General features: G+C 38.2%; 1 protein-coding gene across 6 annotated transcripts in view; it reads left to right on the top strand.

The window, feature by feature from the left end:
* PDE327 (FAD/NAD(P)-binding oxidoreductase family protein) overlaps positions 1-25,127 on the top strand; it is a 299,756-nt gene that overhangs the window by 127,814 nt on the left and 146,815 nt on the right. For 4 of the 6 annotated variants that reach the window (XM_089820286.1, XM_089820287.1, XM_089820288.1 and 1 more), the window contains 2 exons: positions 18,237-18,362; positions 18,485-18,697. The exons of the other annotated variants lie outside the window; for them this stretch is intronic. In XM_089820286.1, the coding sequence (XP_089676412.1) occupies positions 18,237-18,362; positions 18,485-18,697 (339 nt within the window). The remainder of the gene's footprint in view (positions 1-18,236; positions 18,363-18,484; positions 18,698-25,127) is intronic. 6 annotated transcript variants of the gene reach the window in all.

Here is a 25,127-nt window from a genome sequence, read left to right on the forward strand (position 1 = left end):
GTTTGAGGCAGTCAGTTTTTTTAAAGAGAATGGTCATAATCCCTCCCAACATTACAAAAATCACATAAAATGAAACCGTCGGGTAGCCTCAGTATTTATAACATCCGTAGTGCAGTAAAATTTATTAAGCCATTCTATGACAAATAACAGATTTGCGTGCATGAGGGGATTGCCAGAAGCCGGTTAAATTTGGCATTCTGGAAAAATAAATAAATAAATAAAGCGGCTAACGAAATCATCGTATTAGGATTAAACTAAGAATTTGATGAAGTCTATTTACATCCCTTGGTCGAGTGGATGAGTTTGTAGCAGGAAAAGTCCATGTGGTCCGACGGTGACTACAGGAGGGTCCATCAGTGGCAGTAATAACCTCTCACAGCAACACCACACTTTTATCTAGTTGTTGGCAGTTTCCAGCAATGCAAAACGGGACTATGTGCAAGTACAACTCCCATTAGCAGACACTTCTAGAAATATGTTGCAAATATTAAAACAAGGAGTTAGAAGCGTTCCGTTTCTGCTGAAATATATATAGGATGCCCTGCTTTTTGATCAGTCGGCGTTCTATGGCCCTATTGACTTGCACGATCAGCATAGAGACATGCGATTAGACGTGGATAACATGACATATGAGGAATTACTAGCTTTGAAGGAAAGGATTGGAAATGTGAGTACAGGACTTACTGAAGAAACTACCATCAAGTGTCTGAAGAAAAGAATGTATTCCACCATCAAAAAAATCATCTAATCCAGATGAAACCTCACAGAATTGCAGTATCTATCAGGTAGAATATGAGGACGGTGAGGAGCTCGAGACTCTAGAATGTGCACATGATCACCATACAGAGTGCATCAAGAAATGACTTTTGCAGAAAAATGAATGTCCCATCTATAAGGCATCAGCATTGAAGGCCAAATTGATGGAAAATAGGGTGGGCTTCTATAGTCAGAGCCATATAATTTTATAACCATTGTTCATCATTCCTTTAAGCAGTGATTGGTAGTTTCATTGTAACACACCAAATGTTGGTGGTGTTCATGTATGATTTTATTGTCCTTTTGGACAATGTACAGATAGGCAGTAACTTGTCTAGTTAACCCTGTCTATTCTGACAAGTCAAAATTTCCAGTGTTTAGCTAACTCACAGTTTCCGAGTTCCAGAAATTTGGGAATGTTAGTAATGTAAATTTGTGATTGAATACCGTTCAATTGTTTGAATTGTTAACTCACAGTCCAATGTGGAAGACAAATTACCAACTATCTTAAAATTAGGGAAGTTTATGAAATCTGGTGATTGTGAAGAGGAGTTTGGTCATAGTCGGGCTGAGCAGACTCCATATTGGCAAACAACATAGTGACTAAGTGTCTGGAAGTGAATGCCAAGTAGGGCCTCACAGAACAGTCAAAATTTCACATTAGTACCCACACTAATAACAGGAATTGGATTGAGTAGCAGTGACATTGTTTTGGATTTAAATTCAGCACCAACAATGTTAAAATATGATGTGCAAACCAGAGATTTGGGAAAGGATTTGGATTATATCGAGAAAGCTACTATGAAGCCACAAGAGCAGTTAGCCTGGAATTCAAATTCCGTTGTAAAAGATGAAATACTCGACACTTATGGAGAGTACAAAGGACTTCCTACCTGAATCCAGAATGATTTATCATTTAATGACTACTTGGATTTTTATCTAGGGCAGCTAAATATGACTGATATGGAAAAACGAAAGTATTTGGAGTTGGCCTAGGATCTCTTTGCAAACGAACATCACACAGGGGTGCACGAAGAAATTCTGATAGACCAGAATTATCATTTGGATGATCTTGAAATAGAAGAGCAGACAACTACCAGAAATGGGCAGCCTTTTCGTGATCACATAGAAGATGTTACATGAGGTTCAGGTTCTTTGTTGGTGACTTGGAGGTGAGCTTTGTCAGGTAGAATAATGAAGTAGATTGCAAACAAGGTAGTAGCAGTTTGGGACCTTGGTATCATGAACCATATATTCATGATACGCAAAACATGAATTTAGAGGAACAACCTAAGATGACACTGCAAGACAATCAATAGTTTCAGCAGGGAGATAATGAAATACATGTTGTATAGAATCAACTGAAGGCTAGTGAAGAGATGGTTGTAATGTCCCCATTTATAGTAGGTTCCTGCAGTAGGCCAGGTGAGCTGACAGTAGGATTTAAGGGTCTTAGTTGTGTGGTTATAGGCTTTCCAGCAGCCTATGGTGTGTTTTGGCTCCATTTGAGGGACTTACTATTTATAGTAAGTCAATCTGTTGGTTCTGATGAGCTCAATTGAGTAGAGGAGTTGGAGGGTGCTCTGAGTTTTTATTTTGGGCTTCTGGTTTCAGCCCCAAGAATCTTGGAGGGAGCGTCTATTTATAGTAAGTCATCCCATCAAGTTTATTCATCATCTTTCATCATTAAGATCACTTTGGTGTTGTTAGATTTCGATTCTGATGTTTCCTCAGTTGTTTTTGCAAGACTATTGAATTATTACTATTATTCATCTAAATACGCTGAGGTTGCTATTTTTGTTAGTGTTGTTAGTTAGTCACCTTAGTATCATAGCTTGTTGGAACTAGGACGAAAAGTTTTAAATACATGGGAACAAGAAACAATGGCCTTGCATGTCAGAGTTTTAAGTTATGGTGGAAAAGGTCATTTTCAGAGCCAAAAGCAATTAATAAATCAATTAATAATACACTTTATTATGTTTTAATGTTGTGTGTCGAAAGCTTCTTAAGTGAAGTTCATTTGGGAAACTTTGTGCCATTTGGAGATTATAAATATGAGCCCATTTGATGAGGAAAGCATCCGATTGATTATTTTCTTTTGTTCCCTGCCAAGAGTTTCTGAGTTTTTCGATTTCTTTACCCTTGCTGAAGTATAAGGGTTTGGAATTAAGAAGTGCCTGGTAATTCACAACTGAGGTATTGTGAATTAATTCTGAGAATTGTCTTAATTAAATTATAGTATTTCCCAATTGTTATGTACTATACCTAGGAATTTCATTATGGCTGGAGAATTTGTGATCTGGAATGCCATTATTGTTTACTATTTGGCATGGTTAAAGAGGAATGTATTGTGGTTTTCGTCCTTGTATTTGGCAGCGATTTCAGACTTTGTTGAAGGCTGCAATCAATTATTGGTGGGCAACAATCAGGTTTTAGAGAACCTGCGATTGTAAGTGAGGAGCATGTATTTCTAAACCTGCGAGTAAATTGGATTATTTCTTGAGAGCTGCAATCCATATTTCATCTGTTAAAAGTAAATTTCCAAGTTCATTATTGCATTCTTGTAGATTTCCAGAAGTCAATTTTTAAATTGGATATTAATAGCATTGCCATCAATTATAAAATTACTTTTGAATTGTTTAGTGGTGTTCATTTGTCCAAATTGATAAAGACTTAATCATTTAAAATTGTGAGCAGCTGGTTGTGAATTTAAAGAATTATTTATTGAATGATAATAATTTGCCTGCCAATTTTTTCACAAAATATCGAACTGTTGATTAGCAAAAGCAAATTGATGTTTGTTAAGGATATAGCCTGTTGAGGGTTTTTACAGTGGTATTAGTGTGGTTTCTTGCCAACATGTAGGAATTGGGCTCAATTTTTATTTTGTTCGGTGCTGACTTCGAAGATTTTCTGATTTGATTTCTAGAGTGACCAACACTTTATTTTTTCCAACTATGGACAAACATAGGATTGACAGTTCTACAAGTCAATGGAGTAATGAGGAAGTTAGCATAAAAATGAATGCCTTGCAGGAGAGTTTGGAGAAATTGAAGCTTCATCAACAGAGGTTGGCAGAGAGCTTGTCGGATCCCGCGACAGTTGAGAGGGCAGTGAGGTATATGGTTTCCGCCTTTAGAAGGCCGACATCGAGGTTGCTAGGAAGAAAGCTTGAGTTTTCCCTGACAGGTGTCCATGATGTTGATGTACCTATATTTAGTACGGCACCTGCTAGCCCCATCCGCAGTGTTGATGATGGACTCAATTCACAGAGATTAGTAGATGTGTCAGTACCCTTGGTGGATAGCGGCATCGAGCTTCAGCAGGTTGAGGTTCCCAGAGTTGGTGTAGCTAGTGTAGAGATAATTGATGCAGTTGTTACTATTGACACTTCTGGCTCTATCGAGGAGGGGATTATTATTGGAGATTTATATGTGAGTTATCATAGTGTTGCTCCAGTACAGGAGGCAATTGCTTCCTCAGGTGGGACCAATGCATGTATGGAGTCACCCAACTGTGATGTTGGTGATTTGTATGTTACAATGGAGTCAGTAGATGTGGATGCAGATAGTATGGACACATCTAATGATATATTTGATGATGCTATGAGTTGCATCGGTTGCGATATCCCTTGTCAGGAATCAGCTGATGACTCTGAGGAGGTTTTGAATGGGTCCCAGGATCAGTGTTTACAGGATCTATCCTTTGAGGTGGAAGCTGATACACGTGGGGATATTGATATTGTGAGGGCTTCCATTTCTTCTAATAAGGAGTTGTGCGAGGATGATGGTGGCACCCTTCTGATTCAGTTTCCTATCACAGTATAGTTAGTGAGACAGAGAGATTGCATCGGCTTCAAGGGTTCTAGAGGCATCATGTGACTAGTCAACTGAAGGTGAGTGATAGGGACATTTCTTCAACTCTTGGGCATTATGATGTTCATTAGATGCTAGCTACATCTGGTTGGGGTGCTCCTATGTTTGATGAGCATGATGATAGTACTCTTTCTCTAGCAGAGGTTAGTGCATTTCGAGAGGCTGTCAGGATCTTGAAGCATAATTACTCGCAGGTAGTTGCTAACTGGGATTACCTTCTAGAGTGGGGTAGCAGTTGTCATGAGATGTTGTTAGGGAAAGAGGAGGAGGTAGCTCAGCTTACCCAGGAGCTTGAGGTGACTGTGGACTCTCTTTAGTATACTCAGTTGGCTCTTCAAGAGTCACAGTTACAATTGGATGAGGTTATTGTGGAGTTAGAGCGGTTACAGTTGACATCAGCCCTAGACCTTGTTCAGTTACATATTGTGGTTGGTGGTGAGTTTGCTTCCACAGTATGATGTGGCCCACACATCTATCCCACATATGGGTGCAGTCAGTACAGAGGAGGTGAGAGCATCAGAGGAGACGAGCTCTTATGGTGATTTGCTTCCTTCTGTCGAAAGTGGATCTATTTCTTTATTTCATACAGCTAGTACCATTGGACAGATGGTAGTGCCACATTTTCAGAAGGATCAGTTATGGGTCGCAAGGGAGCAGGTTGATGCTCCCACATAATTTCTATTGCACAAAGTCCTTCATGGAGTATCTATTGGAGAATTCAGATGTGAGGGAGGATTCATACTGAGTGTCTAGGGTACTCTCATCCGAGGCTCTCGTGCTATTCAGAGGTTGGTGGAAAAGATTGTAGAGACTCTATCTACTATGCTTCCCCATAGGGATTTTGATGTTTGGTTTGCTGAGAGGGTTGCCCAGGATCTTGCCTGACCAATAGTTCGGAGTCAAAGATTGGAGCCATCTTTTGATTCCCAGTTCGATAATGATGAGCCCTTGACAGAGATGGTGAGTTTTTATTAGCATTACACTATGAGGAGTGTTCATCATTTTTCTTTTGACCTACAGGTAGAGGATTTGGTTTCAAGTTGGTGTGGGTTGGCTCCAATTTCATACCATCCATTATGGGATGAGTTAGCACCATCTTTTGTAGATGGGATTGACAACTGCTTACAGTGTCTACACACCTCAGACATTTTTGCAGAGGTTGGAGTTGGTGTTAATGATTCAAGTACTTGTGGTTGTTACCATCTCCATAGTGCAGTTGGGTGTGAGTATCAGTTTGATGGAGACTCAGGTGTGGACAGAGTTGGTATTTCAGTTGGGTTGAGTTCTGATGAGTTGTTGCCTTAATTAATGCCTCGGGTCAGTTTTCAGATGATTCTGATGTTGATGTTCGTTATTTGGGTGTTGGTGCTATAGGAGATGTTTGTACATATTCGGGATAGTACACAGTTCTACCTTTGGGATCCAGTGGATTGTGATGTTCATTTTGCTCCAGGATTGCTTGGGGGCAAGCAATCTTAGGGAGGGAGGACTCTAATGTCCCCATTTTTAGTAGGTTCCTGCAGTTCGCCAGGTGAGCTGACAGTAGGATTTAAGGGTCTTAGTTGTGTGATTATAGGCTTTCTAGCAACCTATGGTGTGTTTTGACTCCATTTGAGGGACTTACTATTTATAGTAAGTCAATCTGTTGGTTTTGATGAGCTCAGTTGAGTTAGAGGAGTTGGAGGATGCTCGCAATTTTTATTTCAAGCTTTCGGTTTGGGCTCTACGAATCTTGGAGGGAGCATCTATTTATAGTAAGTCATCCCGTCAGGTTCATTCATCATCTTTCATCATTAGGATCACTTTGGTGTTGTCAGATTTCGATTTTGATGCTTCTTTAGTTATTTTCGCAAGACCGGTTAATTATTATTATTATTCATCTAAATATGCTGAGGTTGCTATTTTTGTTAGTATTGTTAGTTGGTCACCTCAGTATCATAGCTCATTGGAACCAGGACGAAAAGTTTTAAATCATGGGAACAAGAAACAATGGCCTTACATGTCAAAATTTGAAGTTATGGTGGAAAAGGTGATTTTCAGAGCCAAAAGCAATAAATAAATTAGTTTATAATGACACTTTATAATGTTTTAATGTTGTGTGTGGGAAACTTAAGTGAAGTTCATTTGGGAAACTTTGTGCCATTTGGAGATTATAAATATGAGCCCATTTAATGAGTAAAGCATCCGATTGACTAGTTTCTTTTGTTCCCTGCGAAGAGTTTCTGAGTTTGCTGATTTCTTTGCTCTTGCTAAAGTATAAAGGTTTGGAATTAAGAAGTGCTTAGTAATTTAGAGCTAAGGTATTGTGAATTAATTCTGAGAATTGTCTTAATTAAATTATAGTATTTCCCGACTGTTATGTACTGTACTTGGGAATTTCATTGTGGCTGGAGAATTTGTGATTTGGAACGCCATTATTGTCTACTATTTGGTGTGGTTAAAGAGGAATGTATTGTGGCTGTTGTCCCTGTGCTTGGGAGCGATTTCAGACTTTGTGGAAGGTTGCAATCAATTATTGGTGGGCAACAATCAGGTTTTAGAGCACCTACGATTATAAGTGAGGAGCATGTTTTTCTAAACCTACGAGTAAATTGGATTATATCTTGAGAGCTGCAATCCATATTTCATCTGTTAGAAGTAAATTTTCAAGTTCATTATTGCATTCTTGTAAATTTCCAGGAGTCAATTTTTAAATTGGATATTAATAGCATTGCCATCACTTATAGAATTACTTCTGAAATGTTTAGTGGTGTTCATTTGTCCAAATTGATAAAGACTTAATCATTTAAAATTGTGAGCAGCTGGTTGTGAATTTAAAGAATTATTTATTGAATGATAATAATTTGCCTGCCAAATGTTTCACAAAACATCAAACTGTAGATTAGCAAAAACAAATTGATGTTTGTTAAGGATATAGCCTGTTGAGGGTTTTTACAATGGTTGTGGCATTCTTGGTGCAGTTTAATAGTACCCACGAGTTGGTTGAGGCGCTCTACAGGAAGGTCCCAAGGGAAGGGAAAGGTGACTGGCATGTGGCCGAGTTACGGAGAGTCAAAACAACCCTAGAGACTATGAAATCAAATTACTTATATCTGCTGTTCGACAAGGATTATATTCTTTAGGTTGCTGAGATTTATGCAGCATAACCAAATAGGAAAAATGATGAGATTGAGGATCTCAACAGGACGCTTAAGTATGTTCGGGAGGCATTGAGTGAAACTCAATTCTCTCTATAGGGAGCAGAAAATCAAATCAAGCTCATGGAACACTCTTGGGAACATGAGAATAGAGTGAGGTAGGAGTTATTTCAAGTCATTGACGAACTTGAGAATATTCAACAGATGTATGATTTGGATAGCTGCCCTAAACGATTAAGTAGCAAAACCTCAGCACACTTTCAGTTTGTTGACAACCCTTTGTTTGAAGTTGTTGTTGATTGGTCGTCTGACTATCCTCTTTTTGTGTTAAATGAGGAATCTTCTCTTGTTTTCCATGAAGAGGAAGAGTTTGATTTTAGACTTTGGGATCCTAGTGTAGATCCTAGCAGTGAACCCAAATCTCGGCATGGGAATGATGAATCAACTTCTGTTGTTTATCATTTGATCAACCCTAACATATCTTCCCATTTCACCCCATTCTGGAGTTGGGTGAGTTTTCTCCATCAGCCTTTGAACAGTTCTCTGTGGAGTATTTATGTGAGGTTTGTGGTTATATTCTTAGCATCTTTCATATTCATAGCACTTATGCACTTGGGAATTCTCCAAGTTTATGCCGACAGTATGAATTTTGATATCCATGGGATGGTGGATTTAGCTTTTGAGTAGCTCATTTCTTACATCATCCATTTATTTCGGGTCTTCACATTCTACTGGTTTATACATGGACCTTGGATATATTTCTATCTCATCATAGCAACGATGTAGCTAACAGAGTTTGAGATCCACATGTTAGCAGATGGTATCTATGGTTGGGCGAGGATTTTATTGTGGTCCTATTCAATTTGAGGTTGAATATGGTGATGATCAGTGTTGATCAGTTTACAGGTGCTGAGTTTTTGTAGAGTTATATGGGATCCAGGGATCTGGATGAGAGATAGATTGTAGAGAGTCATCTAGCTTCGCAGTGTGGCCAAAATTGTTTTCAGTTTGGACTATAGGGCTACCTGCAGACTCGTGTGGGATCTTGGTACTGATTGCTTGGGGACAAGCAATCTTGAGGGAAGATTTGTAATATTCCCTTTCAGGACATTAAAAAAATTGAATTCTTATTCTATATAATATTAAAATTGACTCTGAGATAGAGACTTAAAAATATAAAAAGGTCAATTTAATGTTATACAAAGGACAAAGGGTTAAGGAGGAACAAGATGAAATGCCTTAAGGAAGTTGAAGAGCCACAAGGGAATAAGACGAAAGCCGGAGAGGAGTTGAAGAGTCTTGATTTGTGTATTAAAAAGAGAAAGAGGCTCATTGTTTCTCATGCTTGATTTATTATTCTGATTTTCAGTTCTCTCTTGTGCGAGTCATTCAGAAAGCTTCAGCTTTTAGCCCATGTGAGGATGTAGCCCCTTGTGTAGGCAGGCAGTGGATGCAAACCCATTGTCTGTGGAGATATCATCACAGGTGTCTCGTTGAGGTTACAAGTTCTTCTCTTGTTGTCCAATCTGACTGTAAAATCTGTGTATAAGATTGGATGGTGGGTTGGATGGTTCTTGTATTACTATTGTATAATACAATAACGTTTTAAAATTTATTTGGAAGTTGTTGGTTATTATATTGTTGCTGTAGAAGGCAATAACTTCCTTCTAGATTGTTGAAAGGTTGCTAGTTTAGTGCTTTTGATTTGTACTGCATTTTCATATGCTTGAGTCTTTAATATCATTTTGAAAAGACAAATTTATTGGAGAGAGTTAGGGTTTTATTTGCCATTCGTATTTTCATCTGCATGTGGATGTATTTCTGAATGTGTTATTTAAGAATGAGTTTGAGCAAATACCTATTTGGAATATCATCTGTTATCCATATTGTTGATTATTTGTTAAGTGTGTTCGTACTCTTAGATTTACATTTAAAGGGGAAAATGGAAAAATCGGGTTTAGGACAGTAGGGTGCTGGTTGGGTTATTGGTACGGGTCATTACAGTCTCCTCGCATGCTCCTACTCCCACTATTGCTGTATCGCTCTCAAATACATGATCTGGGGAACTCATGCCAACAAATGCATCATCTGACTTAACCGGACATGAATTCTCATCACCTTCCACCTCATTTGTGCCCAACTCATGCAGTATCATAAGAAATGTCCTGCAAACATGAAGCCTCAACTGTGTCATCACATTTTGCTCTTCAAAAAAGTGATACCATGCTCTGCTCAAATTTTGGATTCAAAATTAGTTGGGTCATCCATTTGTGATTTTGATTCATCTCATTCACTAGCACATCCAACTATTTCACAATACCTTGTATCTTAGAATCTTCAACCCTCGGCGGAGAAGTATGCTCTCTGTAGGTATAATGTTGAAAACCAAGTCCTCTAGCCGTGGGTCAAAAGAAAAGTGATAAACACTTCTCACAGTGTAATGCCGATAAAAACTCCCAATCTCTGTCAAGTGCTCATCATCATCAAATTGGGAATTAGAACATGGCTCCAATCTCTGACTCTGAACTATTGGTCAGGAAGGATCCTGGGCAACCCTCTCAGCAAACCCAACCACAAAGTCCCTATTGGGAAGCATTGTAGCCAAGGTCTCTAGAATCTTCCTCACCAATCGTCGTATAGCATGAGAGCCCTGAATTAGAGTACCCTTAAATATACTGTATGAAACCTCCTACAAATTCGAGCTCTCAAGCAAATACTCCATGAATGTCTTAGCACAGTAGAAATTATATGTGGAAGCTATTAGTTTTTAGAGGTCTGCTACAAATGTATTAGAATTGCCATGTTTTTGGTATATGTTTTCCAAATGGCATCGACCTCTTATATATATAAGAAAGTGAGTAAAGAATAGACATGCCCTTTCATGGGACATGTCTATTCGTTAACGTAATTACAATCTTATTTATATATATATATATATTCTACAATTTATCCAAGTGAAGCTACAAAACATCAACACTCCCTCTTAGCTAGGGAGGATAAACACAGGACATGTATTACACCATTGATTATATTAGGTATGCCAAAAATATATCTTGATCAAATGATATTTATTATTTTGATATCACAATTGATATTATGAGTATTGGCCTCCCAGAATATCAAAGATATTCGCCAAGTACTCGAAATTGTTTTGATATCACATCTAATATCAAGAGTATTGGCCTCCCAAAATATTGATGTCTGATATTCACCAAGTACTCAAATAAGGTGTGATATCACATTTGACATCACGAGTATTGGTCTCATAGAATATCATAAGATATTCACCAATTACTCAAAACAAGGTTTGATATCACATATGATATCAAGAGTATTGGCCTCCCAGAATATCAAAGATATTCACCAAATACTTCGAGTAATGGTCTCCCAAAATGTTGAGATGCAAGACATTCACCATTTACCCAAGTTATTTGATCTCATAATACAAGTTATTGTAAGATCGTCACCTTATAATAACTTCTACGAATACAAGTGACATCATTTGGAAGTTGTCACTTCCTCATGATGCACACAGGGGTAGGCCCATTAAAATCACATAGTCATGAGGCATATTCATGAATCATTGTTCTGTTGACTACTAGAATATATTAATCATGGAGACTCCATAATAACATGGTTTACTCCCTCTGAATCAATATGATTGAGATTACCAAAGGTTGACTGAATCATATCCTCAATTTGCTCCCTCTTTTTTAAGATTGCTTAAAATGTCACTCTCCCTCTTTTTCCTGCATGAACATTCTCAGAAGAAAAGATCAAGGAAAATAGCTCTTATAGTATGCATAAAAATAAAAATAAGAGCACGACTGCTATAACACTCAAGATAATGATAATATTAGAAATAATCATAAATTCCTAATATTAATAAGTGTGATATTATTCCTTTAGAACAACATAATTACTTCATTCAAAATGACACTCGTCTTCATTATTCAAAATAAGAATATCAGAGAATCATAATAATACTTGTTTAATATATAGTGATCATTTATACTAATATCTTAAATTAATAAATGAATACAAAAAATTAACATTTCTCATACCTTATAGGATTTGCGAATGTCCGATCCCTTTATTTTCCAACTAAGTGTCGATATGAGTTTCAATTCCTCTTATGATAATTGTGCTTCTTCTAAGCATTTAAAGGGCTGGCTGGTTCATATTTTTCTTCATAAATATATTTCCATAGATCGGGTTCAATATAATTTTGATGCCCGATTTTTTTTTATAAGACATGCTTCTTGTATGATTCTCCTCAATGTGTAAGGCGGATCCGTTATTAATTATTTTTTGTGGCATGATTTTGTATTTGCTATCAACCGGCATCCCCTTATCGCTTTATACAACAGTGTTTACGTACGATGGGTCTTTGATATTACTAATAACTCTCGTATACATGGCATTGTACATGCTACCCTGTTTTGGTGACCTAACATATCACAAGCATTCACCCTTCATTTTATATTTTATTGTAGTTACTAGTTGGTCATATTCCCATGTGGCTCGATTCATTTATTAGACTTTTGCATTCCTTAAGACTTTGTTATCAGACTATGTCTATCAAATATGAAGGTTGATATTACTAATTTGACAAACAGTCAAATCACTGTTGAACTGTTGCCACTTCTTTAGACTTATCCAATTCTAAACGTAAAACTCTAAATAGTAATTAAGCTTTGGAAATAATTGTTGATGTCTTGGAGTCATTGCTTCTATGTAGTTAATTCTTCACCATATTTTTAATGATATGGTAATAATCTTGTCACTTAATATAGGAACCAAGTAGCCTTAGATATAAGCAATTTCATAAGTGTATGAATTTGTTGCCTCTATAAAGGGTGAATTGATTAATCTGTTGAGTTAAGAACAGCCACTTCGATTTACTATTTTTCAAATAATGATATCACCTGCAGCATGGAAAATATAATATTCGTTGCAGAATACCCGAGTAGTATGCTCACAAACCCTTTATCAGGCATTGCATAGATTGTGAAAGATCCTGCATCCAAACATTATTGAACTCAGTCAGTGTAGACACAATGTAGGTAAATCTCATACTCTTTTGTTAATACAATCTCTTGTGAATGTCATATTTGAATATTTCGCTTTAAGGAAACAATATTTCTCGGATAAATGAAGGCTATTTATATGATCCATCAACGATGCCCAAGTCTGTTCCTGCTCTGATACCATGTTAGTTTTTAGAGGTCTGCTACAAATGTATTAGGATTGCCATGTTTTTGGTATATATTTTCCAAATGGCAGCGACCTCTTTTATATATAAGAAAGTGAGTAAAGAATAGACATGCCCCTTCATGCGACATGTCTGTTCATTAACATAATTACAATCTTATAATTAATTTTATATATATATATATATATATATATATATATATATATATATATATATATATATATATATATGCTGCAATTTATCCGAGTGAAGCTACAAAACATCAATAGAAGCATCAATCTACTTCCCCCACAATCCACAGTTGATCCCTTTGCAAATGTGACTATGCCAACTGTCCAATGCTACTAGCTGTATGAAAAGGAGAAATAGTTTCACTTCCAGTAAAAGGAAGCAAATCACCATGAGAGCCCATCTCTACTGATGCTTTCACCTCCTTTGTACATACTACACTCATCCTGGACGAATGTGTTCGCCACATCATCATGTCCCTCATCCTCAACCATAGAAGCAAACTCACCACTAACCACAATATGTAATTGAATAGGGTCTGGGGTTGGTGTCGACCATACCCGTTCTAATTCCATGACAACCTCATCCAACTGTAGTTGTGACTCCTGAAGAGCCAACTGAGTATACTGAAGAGAGTCCATGATCACCTCAAGCTCCCGGGTGAGCTTAGCCACCTCCTTTTCTTTCCCTAACAACATCTCATAGCAGGTGCTACCCCACTCCAGAAGGTAATCCCTGTCAGCAATTAACTGAGAGTAACTATGCTTCAAGATCCTAACAACCTTTCGAAGCGCATGAACTTGTGCTAGAGAAAGAGTACTATTACCATGCTCATCAAACATAGGAGCACCCCGACCAGATGTAGCTAACATTTGATGGATAACGTCATAATGCTCAAGAGCTAAAGAAATGTTACTGTCACTCACCTTTAGCTGACAAGTCACATGATGCCTTTGTAATCCCTGAGTCCTATGCAAGCTCTCTGTCTCACTAACTGCACTGAGATAGGAAACTAAATAAAAACTCTCCACCACAAGATCGGTCATACGGGTGCTATCTTTCTCGAACAATTCTGCATCCAACATACAACTGCCATGTTCCTCAACCAACTCCTCATCTGAAGAAATGGAAGCCCTTGCCGTATCAATCTCCTTGTGTGTCTTAGCTTCCACCTCAATAGTAAGATCCTGTAAGCATCGATCTTGGGACTCATCCAAAACCTCCTCGGATCACCCAATATCTGACAAGGGGTGTCATACCTAGTACATCTCATAGCATCATCAAATGGATCATCATATGTGTCCATACTATCAGCATTGACGACTCCAAACAAAGCCTCAACTGCTGTCACCTGACTCTGCACACATGACTCTATGTCAGGCTATGAATAAATAATACTAGAGCATGAACCCACATCTACTGACTCTGGGGAAACACCCACATCACCAACATCATAGCTGGGTGACTCTATACGTGCCTCAGTCCCACCTGAGGAATCAACTACCTCGTGCACTGGAGCAACTCTACAATAGCTGACATATAAGTCTCCAATAACCACTCCCTCCTCAAGAGAATTTGAATAGTTAGTGATAACTTCATCATCAATTGCCTCTTAACTGACCGTAGCGACTACTTTGGCAGCTTGAACTTGCTGACACTCAATGCTGTTATCCACCAAGGGCACTAACACATCCACATGTCCTTGTGAAATAAGTCCATCATCAACATTGTGGATAGGACTTGTTGGTGTCGTACTGAATACAGGTACATCTGCATCATGGACACATGTTGGGAAAAACTCAAGCTTCCTTCCCTGCAACCTCGATCTTGGCCTCCTAAAGGTAGAAACCATATACCTCACTGCCCTCTCAACTATCTTTGGATCCGACAAGCTCTTTGTCAACCTCTATTGATGAAGCTTAAGTTTCTACATACTTTCCTGCAAAGCATTCATCTTCGCACTAACTTTCTTATTACTCCACCGACTTCTAGAAGTGTCAGTCCTCCTATGTCCATTCATGGCTAGAAAATGGTAGAGCGCTGGTCACTCCAAATGCAATAGCAAATTTGACAATAATTAATATTTTCTTCCCCACAGGATGGCAGGAAACTGCTCTGATACCACTGTAATAACCCCAACCGGTTATAACTTAGTGGAACACCAAATCCTTCTCAAATTCAATTGTTTGACATTTTGTCAAACACTTTGCAGGCAAGCTCTGAAACCACTATAATATCCCTTGTCAACTTGAACCTCAACTTGTTGATTTGTAGGTCAAGGAAAAATGTCAAACACTTCCAATACGATCTTTGTGGTTGCTGTTTTTGAGTTTCAGACTGATTATGCTTGCTTGAAATGATATCAGAGGGAATCTAAAAGCCTGTAATTGATTACTACTATATCCAAGAAAAGAACTAAATGCATATGCAATTCTCTTTTGGCTTTTCAAATGCATATAGATGAATTCTAAATGAAAAATGTGCACTTACAGCGAATTGGTATTTTGTGAAACACTTGACATGCATACTATTATGTTAATCATGGAAGATATAAATATGCACATTACATCAAATATATAGGCCTACAACTTATCACTCCTTTAGTGAGATATTTACTAATTCAATGCTTAACATAATATTCCAAGGCTCTTGGCTTTGCAATCCCAAAAAAACTAAGTAGAAATGACATTATAAATCTGATATAAAATGTGCATCTACAACTACTTATGACGACCACCTTTACAATGCCAAATGAACAATTTAAATGATGCAAATTGATTGTGGAACCTGATATACAAATCACCTAATGAAGGAGATGAAATTGCAGTCATAATCAAGTCTAGTACTATAGCACATGTATTGTTCACAACACTATTCACGGCATTGTAGTAGCCAACAATAAATGTATTCTCCAATTTAAGCACAAATAGAACTTCAGAATGAAGCTCTCCTGAATGCCAAATTCAGTGAATATTTCACCACCTCAAATGGTTGCAACACTGAAAAATTGAAGCTCTCTAGTGGCTAATTGAAATCAGAAACTCTTAGTTTCTTCTCTCAAGTTTATATCAAATGCAATTGACAATAATCGGGTGCCTAACAATGAAGCTCCTGCCTCTATTTAATCTTTTCCTTCACCTTTCTAGAAGGAAATAAAATATTACTTAATTTCACTCTCTAGAAGCTTCCCCCTTTCCAATACAATAAGTTGTTGTGCTTTTAGAAACTTAAATTAATTAAATATAAAGTCATCTTTAGATTTATTTATTTATTGACTTTAATTTAATTTATTTCTCCTTATTTCTCCACTTAGCCTTTGGAGAATGAAAAGCTAAGAACTCCATTGAGGGTCTAAAAGATGGGGAACATTACACTTGAGCTACCAACCACAAGTCTGACCTTGAGAAATGAAAGCCACAATAGACTCAAAGGAGCAGTAGGCAGGGTAGGGGTACCTATGACACCCCTCCACAAAATTAGTAAAATCCCAAAGATGCTGCAAAAACTACACTAGATCAAAGATGACCCCAAGCCTGAAGGGGGGAGCCCCTAACTTAGCAAGAATAATATTATGTGGAGTGGATTTCTTGCAATTGTTGATGTGCCAAGGAAAGAGTCTGGATCCGATCAACTGGTGCCCCATACTACTTCAATAAGTAGCCACCCCCACACAAAAGAGCCATAGAGAACAATCAATCTAGTCAAAATGTCCATAAGAGTCAACTTGGATGTACACTCTCCCAAGAAGGGCGAACAAGTCATACCCTTTGTTGATGCATGGTTGGAGGTTAGGTCTCATGCTGAAATAGGGAATAAAGAACTTAACCCCCAGGATGTGTGAGAAGAAGAAACCTCAACCTCCACCTTTTTAAAGAAGTGAAGGTGAGAGGTCTTGAGACTATTGACGATGATCACCTTAGTCTTCCCAAAATTAGAAGTCAATTGCTGTAGATTATGAAAAGAAGCCAGACCATCAAGAAGTCTTTGTAAGATCTTTGGGGAGGAGGCTAAGAGGACAACATCATTGGCAAAATGCAAGGTAGAAATCAGAACCTGGTGTATAAGACAACTGTCCCCTAGTAGAGATTGCTCCTGAAGAAATTCCTCTAACACATCAAAAATCCCAAAGAAAGTGGTGAATAGAGGGCAACCCTTCTTAACACCAATGGTGCTCTTGATGGAGCTAGAAACCCCGCAAGGGGTCTTAATGTGACCCAAGATAATGCATTCTCTCAATCTGTGACTGTCCAGGGATGTTCTTCAGTCCACATAGGTATCCCACTTGATGTGGCAATGCTGTGGCCTGCTTCGTGGGCAATGTTGATGAGTGATGGGCTGAGGTGGAAGATGAAGTGGTTTATAAAGGATTCTAAAATAACTCTGATCATGAGGAAATGATCTGCATGATTGTGAACAGTCGCCGCTAGTCTTCAGTTCTCTAAATTTACTGTGCAATAGCTCTTTTGGCAACTTTCAGCAGTATTGAAGAATCCAGGATAATGCATTCTTGCAATCTGTGACTGTTCAAGGATGTTCTTCAGTCCACACAGGTATCTTGCTTGGTGTGGTGATGCCATGGCTTGCTTCATGGGCAATGTTGATGAGTGATGGGCTGAGGTGGAAGATGATTAGGTTTATAGAGTCTGAAGGGTCCTAGAATAATGCTGATTGTGAGGAAATGGTCTGCATGAATATGAAGAGTCACCATTAGTCTTCAGCGCTCTAATTTCATTGTAGAATGGTTCTTTAGGCAACTGCCAGCAGTATTGAAGAATCTTGAGCAGGGTTAGAGAAGAGTAAAGGAGAGATGTCTGCATGACCTAGAGAGGCAAGTGTCCCTGAAATACCATGTTCTGAACTATATTTTTGACACTAGTCTTTCATATGGAAAATAATTTATCTAATTTTGCTATGTATTAAATTTACTGTAATCTCCAATAGAAGAAGGGACAAGCTTTGAATGTGTATGTGATTTAGTACGAGACCCAGCCCCAATAGCAGGATGAGCAAGTTTCAAATTTCGTGTAATGCTTAAACATTTGTAATATTGTTGATTAGCTTTAAAGTCTAGTTTTAATATTTGTCATGCTGGTGGAAATGGAAGTTGACCATGTGTATACATTTCTTTGAGATGTGTAGAAATCATTTTTTCTGTATATATTATAATATTTACACAAAATGTACCATCGAGTTTTGACAGGATTGCTTTTCAAGAATTGTAATTTGATTTGGCTGCTGTTTTAGGTGTTGAAAACTCTTGTTCATTTTGGAGCCCCAGCAAGCATCTTGATTGATGGGAAACCACACTTGGGAACTGACAGATTGATACGCATTCTGCTCAATTTTCGGCAACATTTACAAGATCTGGGAGTAAGTTTTATTAACCTTAGTCTGAAGGAAAATGTATAGTGCATGATTGACTTATGAATCCTTTTCAGCCTTTGACTGTTTTGACATCGTCAATTATAAGAGACAACAATCAATCCATGCAGGTTCATATAAATTTTGGAACTCGAATGGATAACCTACTAGTGAGAAGAGAACAAGCTATAGGAGTTCAGGTTTCTGATGCAGGAGGCAACAATCGCACTAATACACAAAAGTTGGGATCTGATGCTGTTGTTCTTGCAGTTGGACATTCTGCTCGTGATGTATATGAAAGGCTTCTTGAGCAGAATATACTTTTGGTGCCAAAAGATTTTGCTGTGAGTCATGTTCTTTCTCTTTCGTCTGTGTGTGTGAGAAGCTAAGTTATAAAATAGTCTCCTGCACTCATATAAATAAAGTACACGTTGGTAAGAATGTAAGCTTTTCATGGCTATGTATGTATGGAATTATGGTGCAAGCATGATAGGTTCTAAAGAAGGAAATTTTTCCAAGATGCATCATGGATCGGGTTTCCGTTTTGAGCTAAGTTGCTGGTACGGGTATGGGCATGGGTACGCATACGTGGGTACGATACACGGGTACTTGGGAGGGGGGTTTGGGTACGTCTGGGTACGTCCATACAAAAAAAATATAAAAATCTTATATATATATACACCCTGAAAAGTAGAAACAAAATTAACTACCATAAATATTACACTCGAACATTTATTAATTATATTTTAAACATTAAATAATATATATTGAATATATATTAAGATTATAACATTACAATTTATAACAAATGTTATTATATAAATATTAAAATATATTAGGATATTTTAGTCATAATATTACATAACACTATACTACCTGAATATTAAAAAAACTTACAATCTAAATTTAAATGCTATATTTAATTTATTAAAAAAAATTAAAACTTACTATATTAACAATTATATATGATCTATATTATATATAATATTTTGAAGTTTAAAACATAAAATAAAATTTAAAACAAAACATAAATCATTTTAATACACACACCCGATACCTATAATGAACTTAAACGTTGGTTGTAGAATGAATGTGGAGGCATAGCAGATTTTAAATACGGATTTTCCACACCCCGATACCTATCTAAATTCTCGACTTGGACACAGATTAATGCAGATTGTCATCATAGTTGCACTGGATTCCTGTCCTCACAGATGCTTCTACCGTCTGACAAAAGGGTTTTGTTTTGTAGCTGAAAGAATGACCGAGTAGAAGATGTAAAATGCTTTCCAGATTCGAATTTAGGGTTTTTGCAAGTGGAAAAAACGGTAAAAAAAAACACGTCATGTTCAGAAATACCTAGAATCGAAGTCAAATCATAGTCAAATTGCCATGTCATCACAAGATTGTTGGGATATGGGTTGAAAATTGTAAATATGTTTCAGCCTTCAAAAATTTGAATCCTGTCCGATTCCAGTGGGTTTTTTGGACGTATTTGAATCCGATACGTACCGTACCAACATCTGAAGGCAAAAGAGGAAGTACCAGTAACTTGGGTTTTGAGAGAAGCTAGTTGAAAAATTACTCCTATAATGGTAATGGTAATATAATTAACATTTAATTAACTTTCAACACTTATTGGGGAGGGGGAGGGGGGGGGGGGTCTCTTTAAATTTAGTCTGGCCCCTATAGTAGTTTGTATTGCATTTTGGATTTTAAAAATGTAGCTATAATCTGCCCATTACAAAGTGGCAAGTAGTCATGAATTCGCCATACAATTATTTTAATTTTGCTCTGAAATTGCAACTAAATAACTACTTATAAAGGAACCAGCATGCATAATGCTCAATCTTGTTGTCGATAAAGTTATAAAGTAGCTGATGGGTAGATTAGCATCTGAAAGGACGCGTGATGGTTGAGTCACTCCTTCGGAATGGTATATGTACACCGTCCGGAATGGATTTTGGATCATTGTGGCAATCATCGTTGTAAGCAATCATATCATTGGGAGGACTATGTAATCTCTTCGGCATATATGCGAATAATAAAAGGAGTACTGCTGTGTTACATGTTCTTGTCTATTGTCTGTATGCATTAAACTATTTACCCCATACAGTAAACATTTGGCGCCGTTGCCCAATGGACCTAGAACGTAGGCAGAGGGATGAAGACTAATGCCGAATCAACTTAACAAGGATAGGAATAAGATCAAGGAAAAAGATGAAATACGCATTGCACAAAATTTTTTAATTTTGGCACAACAGACCCAATGCAGACGTAGGTTTTAGCAAAGTGCCGATAGGCACCGAAGCACCGAGGAATTGTTGGAAGAGACTCGATAGCGCTTGGATTTGTTGGAAGAAACAAGGGAGGAATTTCTTAAACTGTATATGCCGAGGGAAGATAATCTAGATGGAAGGGAATTAACTTGCACGGCTTAAAGTGCCGAGAGTGCACGAGCATGGAGTCAACTCTTTGTCCGCGATACACTTCCGGAATGGACAACTACACCTGAGGAAAACCCTTTTTCACCAATTAATGCAGCTGTTGGAAATAAGATGACCGTCCGAAACAGCATGGGTGCTCAGAACAACGAGGGTGTGCAGAACAGCACGGGTGCACAAAATAACTTGTGTGCGCAAAACAATGCGGGTACACAACAAGTACCTTCAATTTGAATAGTAATGGTTGGACGAAAGGAAAAATTGCCAAAGTTTGATGGTGATGAAACGACCAATCCAATCAGACATTGTAAGACATGCGAAACAATTTGGACGGCGAATGGTGTAATTGACACAGATGAGTGGGTTCGACAATTTCCAGCAACTCTAAGGCGTGTAGCAGTTGATTGGTTTGCTGACGCCGATCCCCAAAAATTAACTACATGGGCGGGAGTAAAAAAGGTGTTTATCACTGAGTTTCAATTGTTGCGAGACAACAATGAGATCGTAGCAGAAATATTCACCACAAAGCAAGGGAAAAATGAAACAATCTGTGTATATGCTAGAAAACTAAAAGAATTAATAAATAAAATGGAAAGTTAGCCAACAGATGGGCTGAAAAAGCGATGGTTCATTAAAGGACTACGCCTAGAGTTAAGGAAGAAAATGAAAATTGTGCCGCCATCATCATACACTGAAGCGTACAATCAGGTGGACTTAGAGAGTGAACAGAAAATGAAAAAGAAGAAGAAAAGTAGCTCATCCGACTCAAATGACTCGTTTTCGGAAGGAGATAGGAGTGCTGACGAAAAAGACAGTAAGAAGGTTCGCGCTCTCCAGAAGGATATGATCAGAATGATGAAAGAGTTTAAGAATATGCAGAAAGGGACGAAGGGAAACGAGCTATGGTGCACAAAATGCAAGACAAAAGGTCACACGAAGGGGTCCTGTCTGAAAAACCAATTCTGTGATATTTGTCAGATTATGAGACATTCCACAAAAGAATGCCCCTTCAATATGAAAACAAGAGGGCATCAACAAGTGCTCTTGACACAGGAGGCTTCAACGTTAGGAGGGAGCAGAAACACCAGCAATGACGGTGCCACTTCGGGTGGGTACAAAAATAATAAAAGAGGGTAAAACAACAATCCCAACAACAATACCAACAATAATAATAGGGGCCGCAGCCGAATTCAGTACGATGCGAACGGCCGCCCGATGGTTCATTGCCGAGCATGCAATTTGTGGGGCCACTTTGCATAGAACTGTACATCAACAAACGCACCAAAGTTGTTATGTAGATGGTGCGGTCTAAAAGATTCTTGATGGATCTTTTCTGCTGATCTGCTGTAAATTTATATTTTTTAAATTTGTTTTCCCTATTTATTAAAATTTTCTTGCAGAGCTAGACCGAAGTTGCAGAAGGGTTTGATTGTTTTGTATTTTTGATGATTTTCAATAAGTAATAACAGAAGTACAATAACATGAACTAGTTCTGAAAATATATTCCAAATATATTTAAAACAAAGTTGCTTCAAGCAGATTTTCTTGAATATACGCCTAATAAGTAACCAGATGAAGATTTATAATCATATCCAGATGAATACAACCAAGGACAAAGCCAACCTGAAGACGTGAATGAGAAATACGAGCCCAGAAAGAAGTTATGGCCAGATTCCAGCTCTTCAAGTGCTGCATGTGGAAAAGAATATGGCTGCTAGGCGCGGCCGTACAATTGCAAAGTGCGCACACGTGGATAAAATGTCCAAACCCCAGCTAAAACTCTGACTCAATACTGCTTTCCCTTGAAGAAACAATGCACAATTTCCAAGATGCTTCTGACCGCTAAGAATCCAAATCACTATTTTGGGGGCTACGTCCCAAACATGCAAAGAAAGTGGGTTTGGCGTCCCAAACAGGCAAAGCTCAATCAGAGCCCAAAACCCAAATCCAAAATGTAATATGTCAATAATGCCTTCGAACTTTGTCTTTACCTCCTTATAACCCACCAAACTTAGCGTGAACCCTAAAAGTGTCCCCATGTGTTGGGTTATAAAATAATATATTTCTCATTTTTAAAGTGGTCAAGTATCTAGAAAATGACTTTTTTCTCAATAGAAAGAAATCTGTTCATCGAAATGCTTTGAGTCAAAAGAGAAATATTTCCAAAAGTTCAAAACCTTTCCAACGAGCTATCACACCATAGGATGCGTATCCAGATGAGGCCAAAAACCCCTTATTACTCCAAAATGGCTAATAACTTAGCCTTATTTAATTATTAAATGCTAACTTAGGAAATATTAAAAATATAACCCAAATAGCCACAAAATGCCCAACTGACATCACAAACCATAAAATCATCCTGTCACCTATTTGTGACTGAAGTCAGAAATCAAGGATCCACTGGCAGTCTCATCTCTAAAATCTAGGAATGCTCCTAAAATTTAGGAAACAAGCCCTATCCCTCTGAAACTGAACCCAAAGAGTAATCTCATAGAGACCCAACCCTGGGCAAGATCATACCTCCCAAAAAGTAGGAACCGCCTCCTAAAAACAAGGAATGTCTCCCAACTGATCAATAACAACCAGAACATCTAGTCCCCAACACTGAATAACCATACTGGGTCTCTATCCAACTTTGTCAGCCTACAAGACCCCATAACTAGTTGACTCACATGTCTCTGCTAGACTGAGCTAAAAGAGGGGACATGACAGTCCTCCCCTCTTGGAGATGCTTGCCCACAAGCAATACAACACTAATCCTCCACTATCCCAAGCAATCCAAATACAAAGCACTGATTGACCCCAAACTTGAAGTGTCTCGTTAGGACAAACATACTCCCCACTGTAAGGTGTATAAGTGAAGTGGATCACATTGTTACAGTAGAGTATCCACCCTTGAATACCCTCGCGCCCAAGAATCCAAACAAATGGCCATCTTGTCCTCTTGTCAAAATTCAGACCAGTAGCCGGTCCCAAAACAGTCCTGTTATGCAACCCGTCTCAAACCTCATACAATCTCCATGGCAAATCTAAGCTACCCGCTCCTGTGTGTTGAGATATTGAGGGACATGGAGTTATGATCAAATCACTGTTACTATCTGAGTCTTGATCAATAATCATACTCCTAGCTGATCCACCTTGAGATGGAAGTGGGCATGCCTTGAGCACGATCTTCCTTTTTCCAACCATAAACTCCAATTGTCTCGCCTTGAAATCTTGGCTGTATCTCCCCAAGTATTGCAACCATTGTACACCCAAAACTACATCCGTGCCCCCTACATCACACATGTAAAAGTAATCTATCAAGGTGTATCCCTTCATGCCTATGCTCAACTGTGGGATACCCTTGACGCATTGTAGAGTAAGACCATTGGCCACAGTCACATCAATTCCTAAAAAATTCTGTGCTTGCAGACCACATCGGTCTACCATTCTTGTATTTATAAAATTATGTGTAGACCCATTGTCCACCAAACAATACACAGTATGCCCATGGATCATACCCGAGATGTAGAAGAGGTGAATCATCGGTGCACCTGACAATGTAGCCATAGTTCCATGTGTTGCGACTGCTACCTCAACATCTTCGAGCTCAATTTGGACACCATCATCTTTGTCATTTATATCTTGAACCTCCTCATCGTCCGCATCTAATATGACCTCAATAAGATGCGCCTTTCCCTACCCAAGGCACCTATGTCCCAGTACCCATGGCTCCTTACAAGAAAAACATAATTTCCTCCTCCTTAGTTCATTTCTAGAATCTAGGTCTACTTTGGGAGGTGGAGGTGGCGTGTCCTTAGCCTATAAAGGAGGTCTCTGTGGTGCTTGTATATTCTTCGATGGTTTATCAGTCTAATAAGAGGTAGGAGTGGTGTCCAGTCTCAATGTCACATCGATAGCATCCTTAAGAGTGGCCATCTGGAAAGCACGAACCAATCCTTTAAGCATGTCTTGCAATCCCTCAATGAATAGCATCACACTACGCTTTTGGGACACATTAGGTACCATAACTGCAATACGTTGAGACTCATCAATATAAGCTTCTGCATGACCAATTTGTCTTAGATGAGCGAACTCTTTATAGTAAAGTTTTGTATCTTTACGGTCAAATCGTGTAATGAGTCGCTCAGTGAACTCAGCATAGGAATGTACTAAGGCATGATCCTGGGTAACCAATCCATGGTGCCACCAATCATAGGCAATCCCCTCTAGATGTAACACAACAAACTGAATAGCCTCACGCTTAGGCATGGGCCATAATGAAGGATATATATCCAGCTTGTGAATCCAAGCTCGTGCACTCGTATCTCCTGAGCCATTATATGTA

The sequence above is a fragment of the Cupressus sempervirens genome, chromosome 3 (genome assembly GCF_028749045.1).
Source record: "Cupressus sempervirens isolate cs-2001-9-10 chromosome 3, ASM2874904v1, whole genome shotgun sequence".
Lineage (NCBI taxonomy): Eukaryota > Viridiplantae > Streptophyta > Pinopsida > Cupressales > Cupressaceae > Cupressus > Cupressus sempervirens.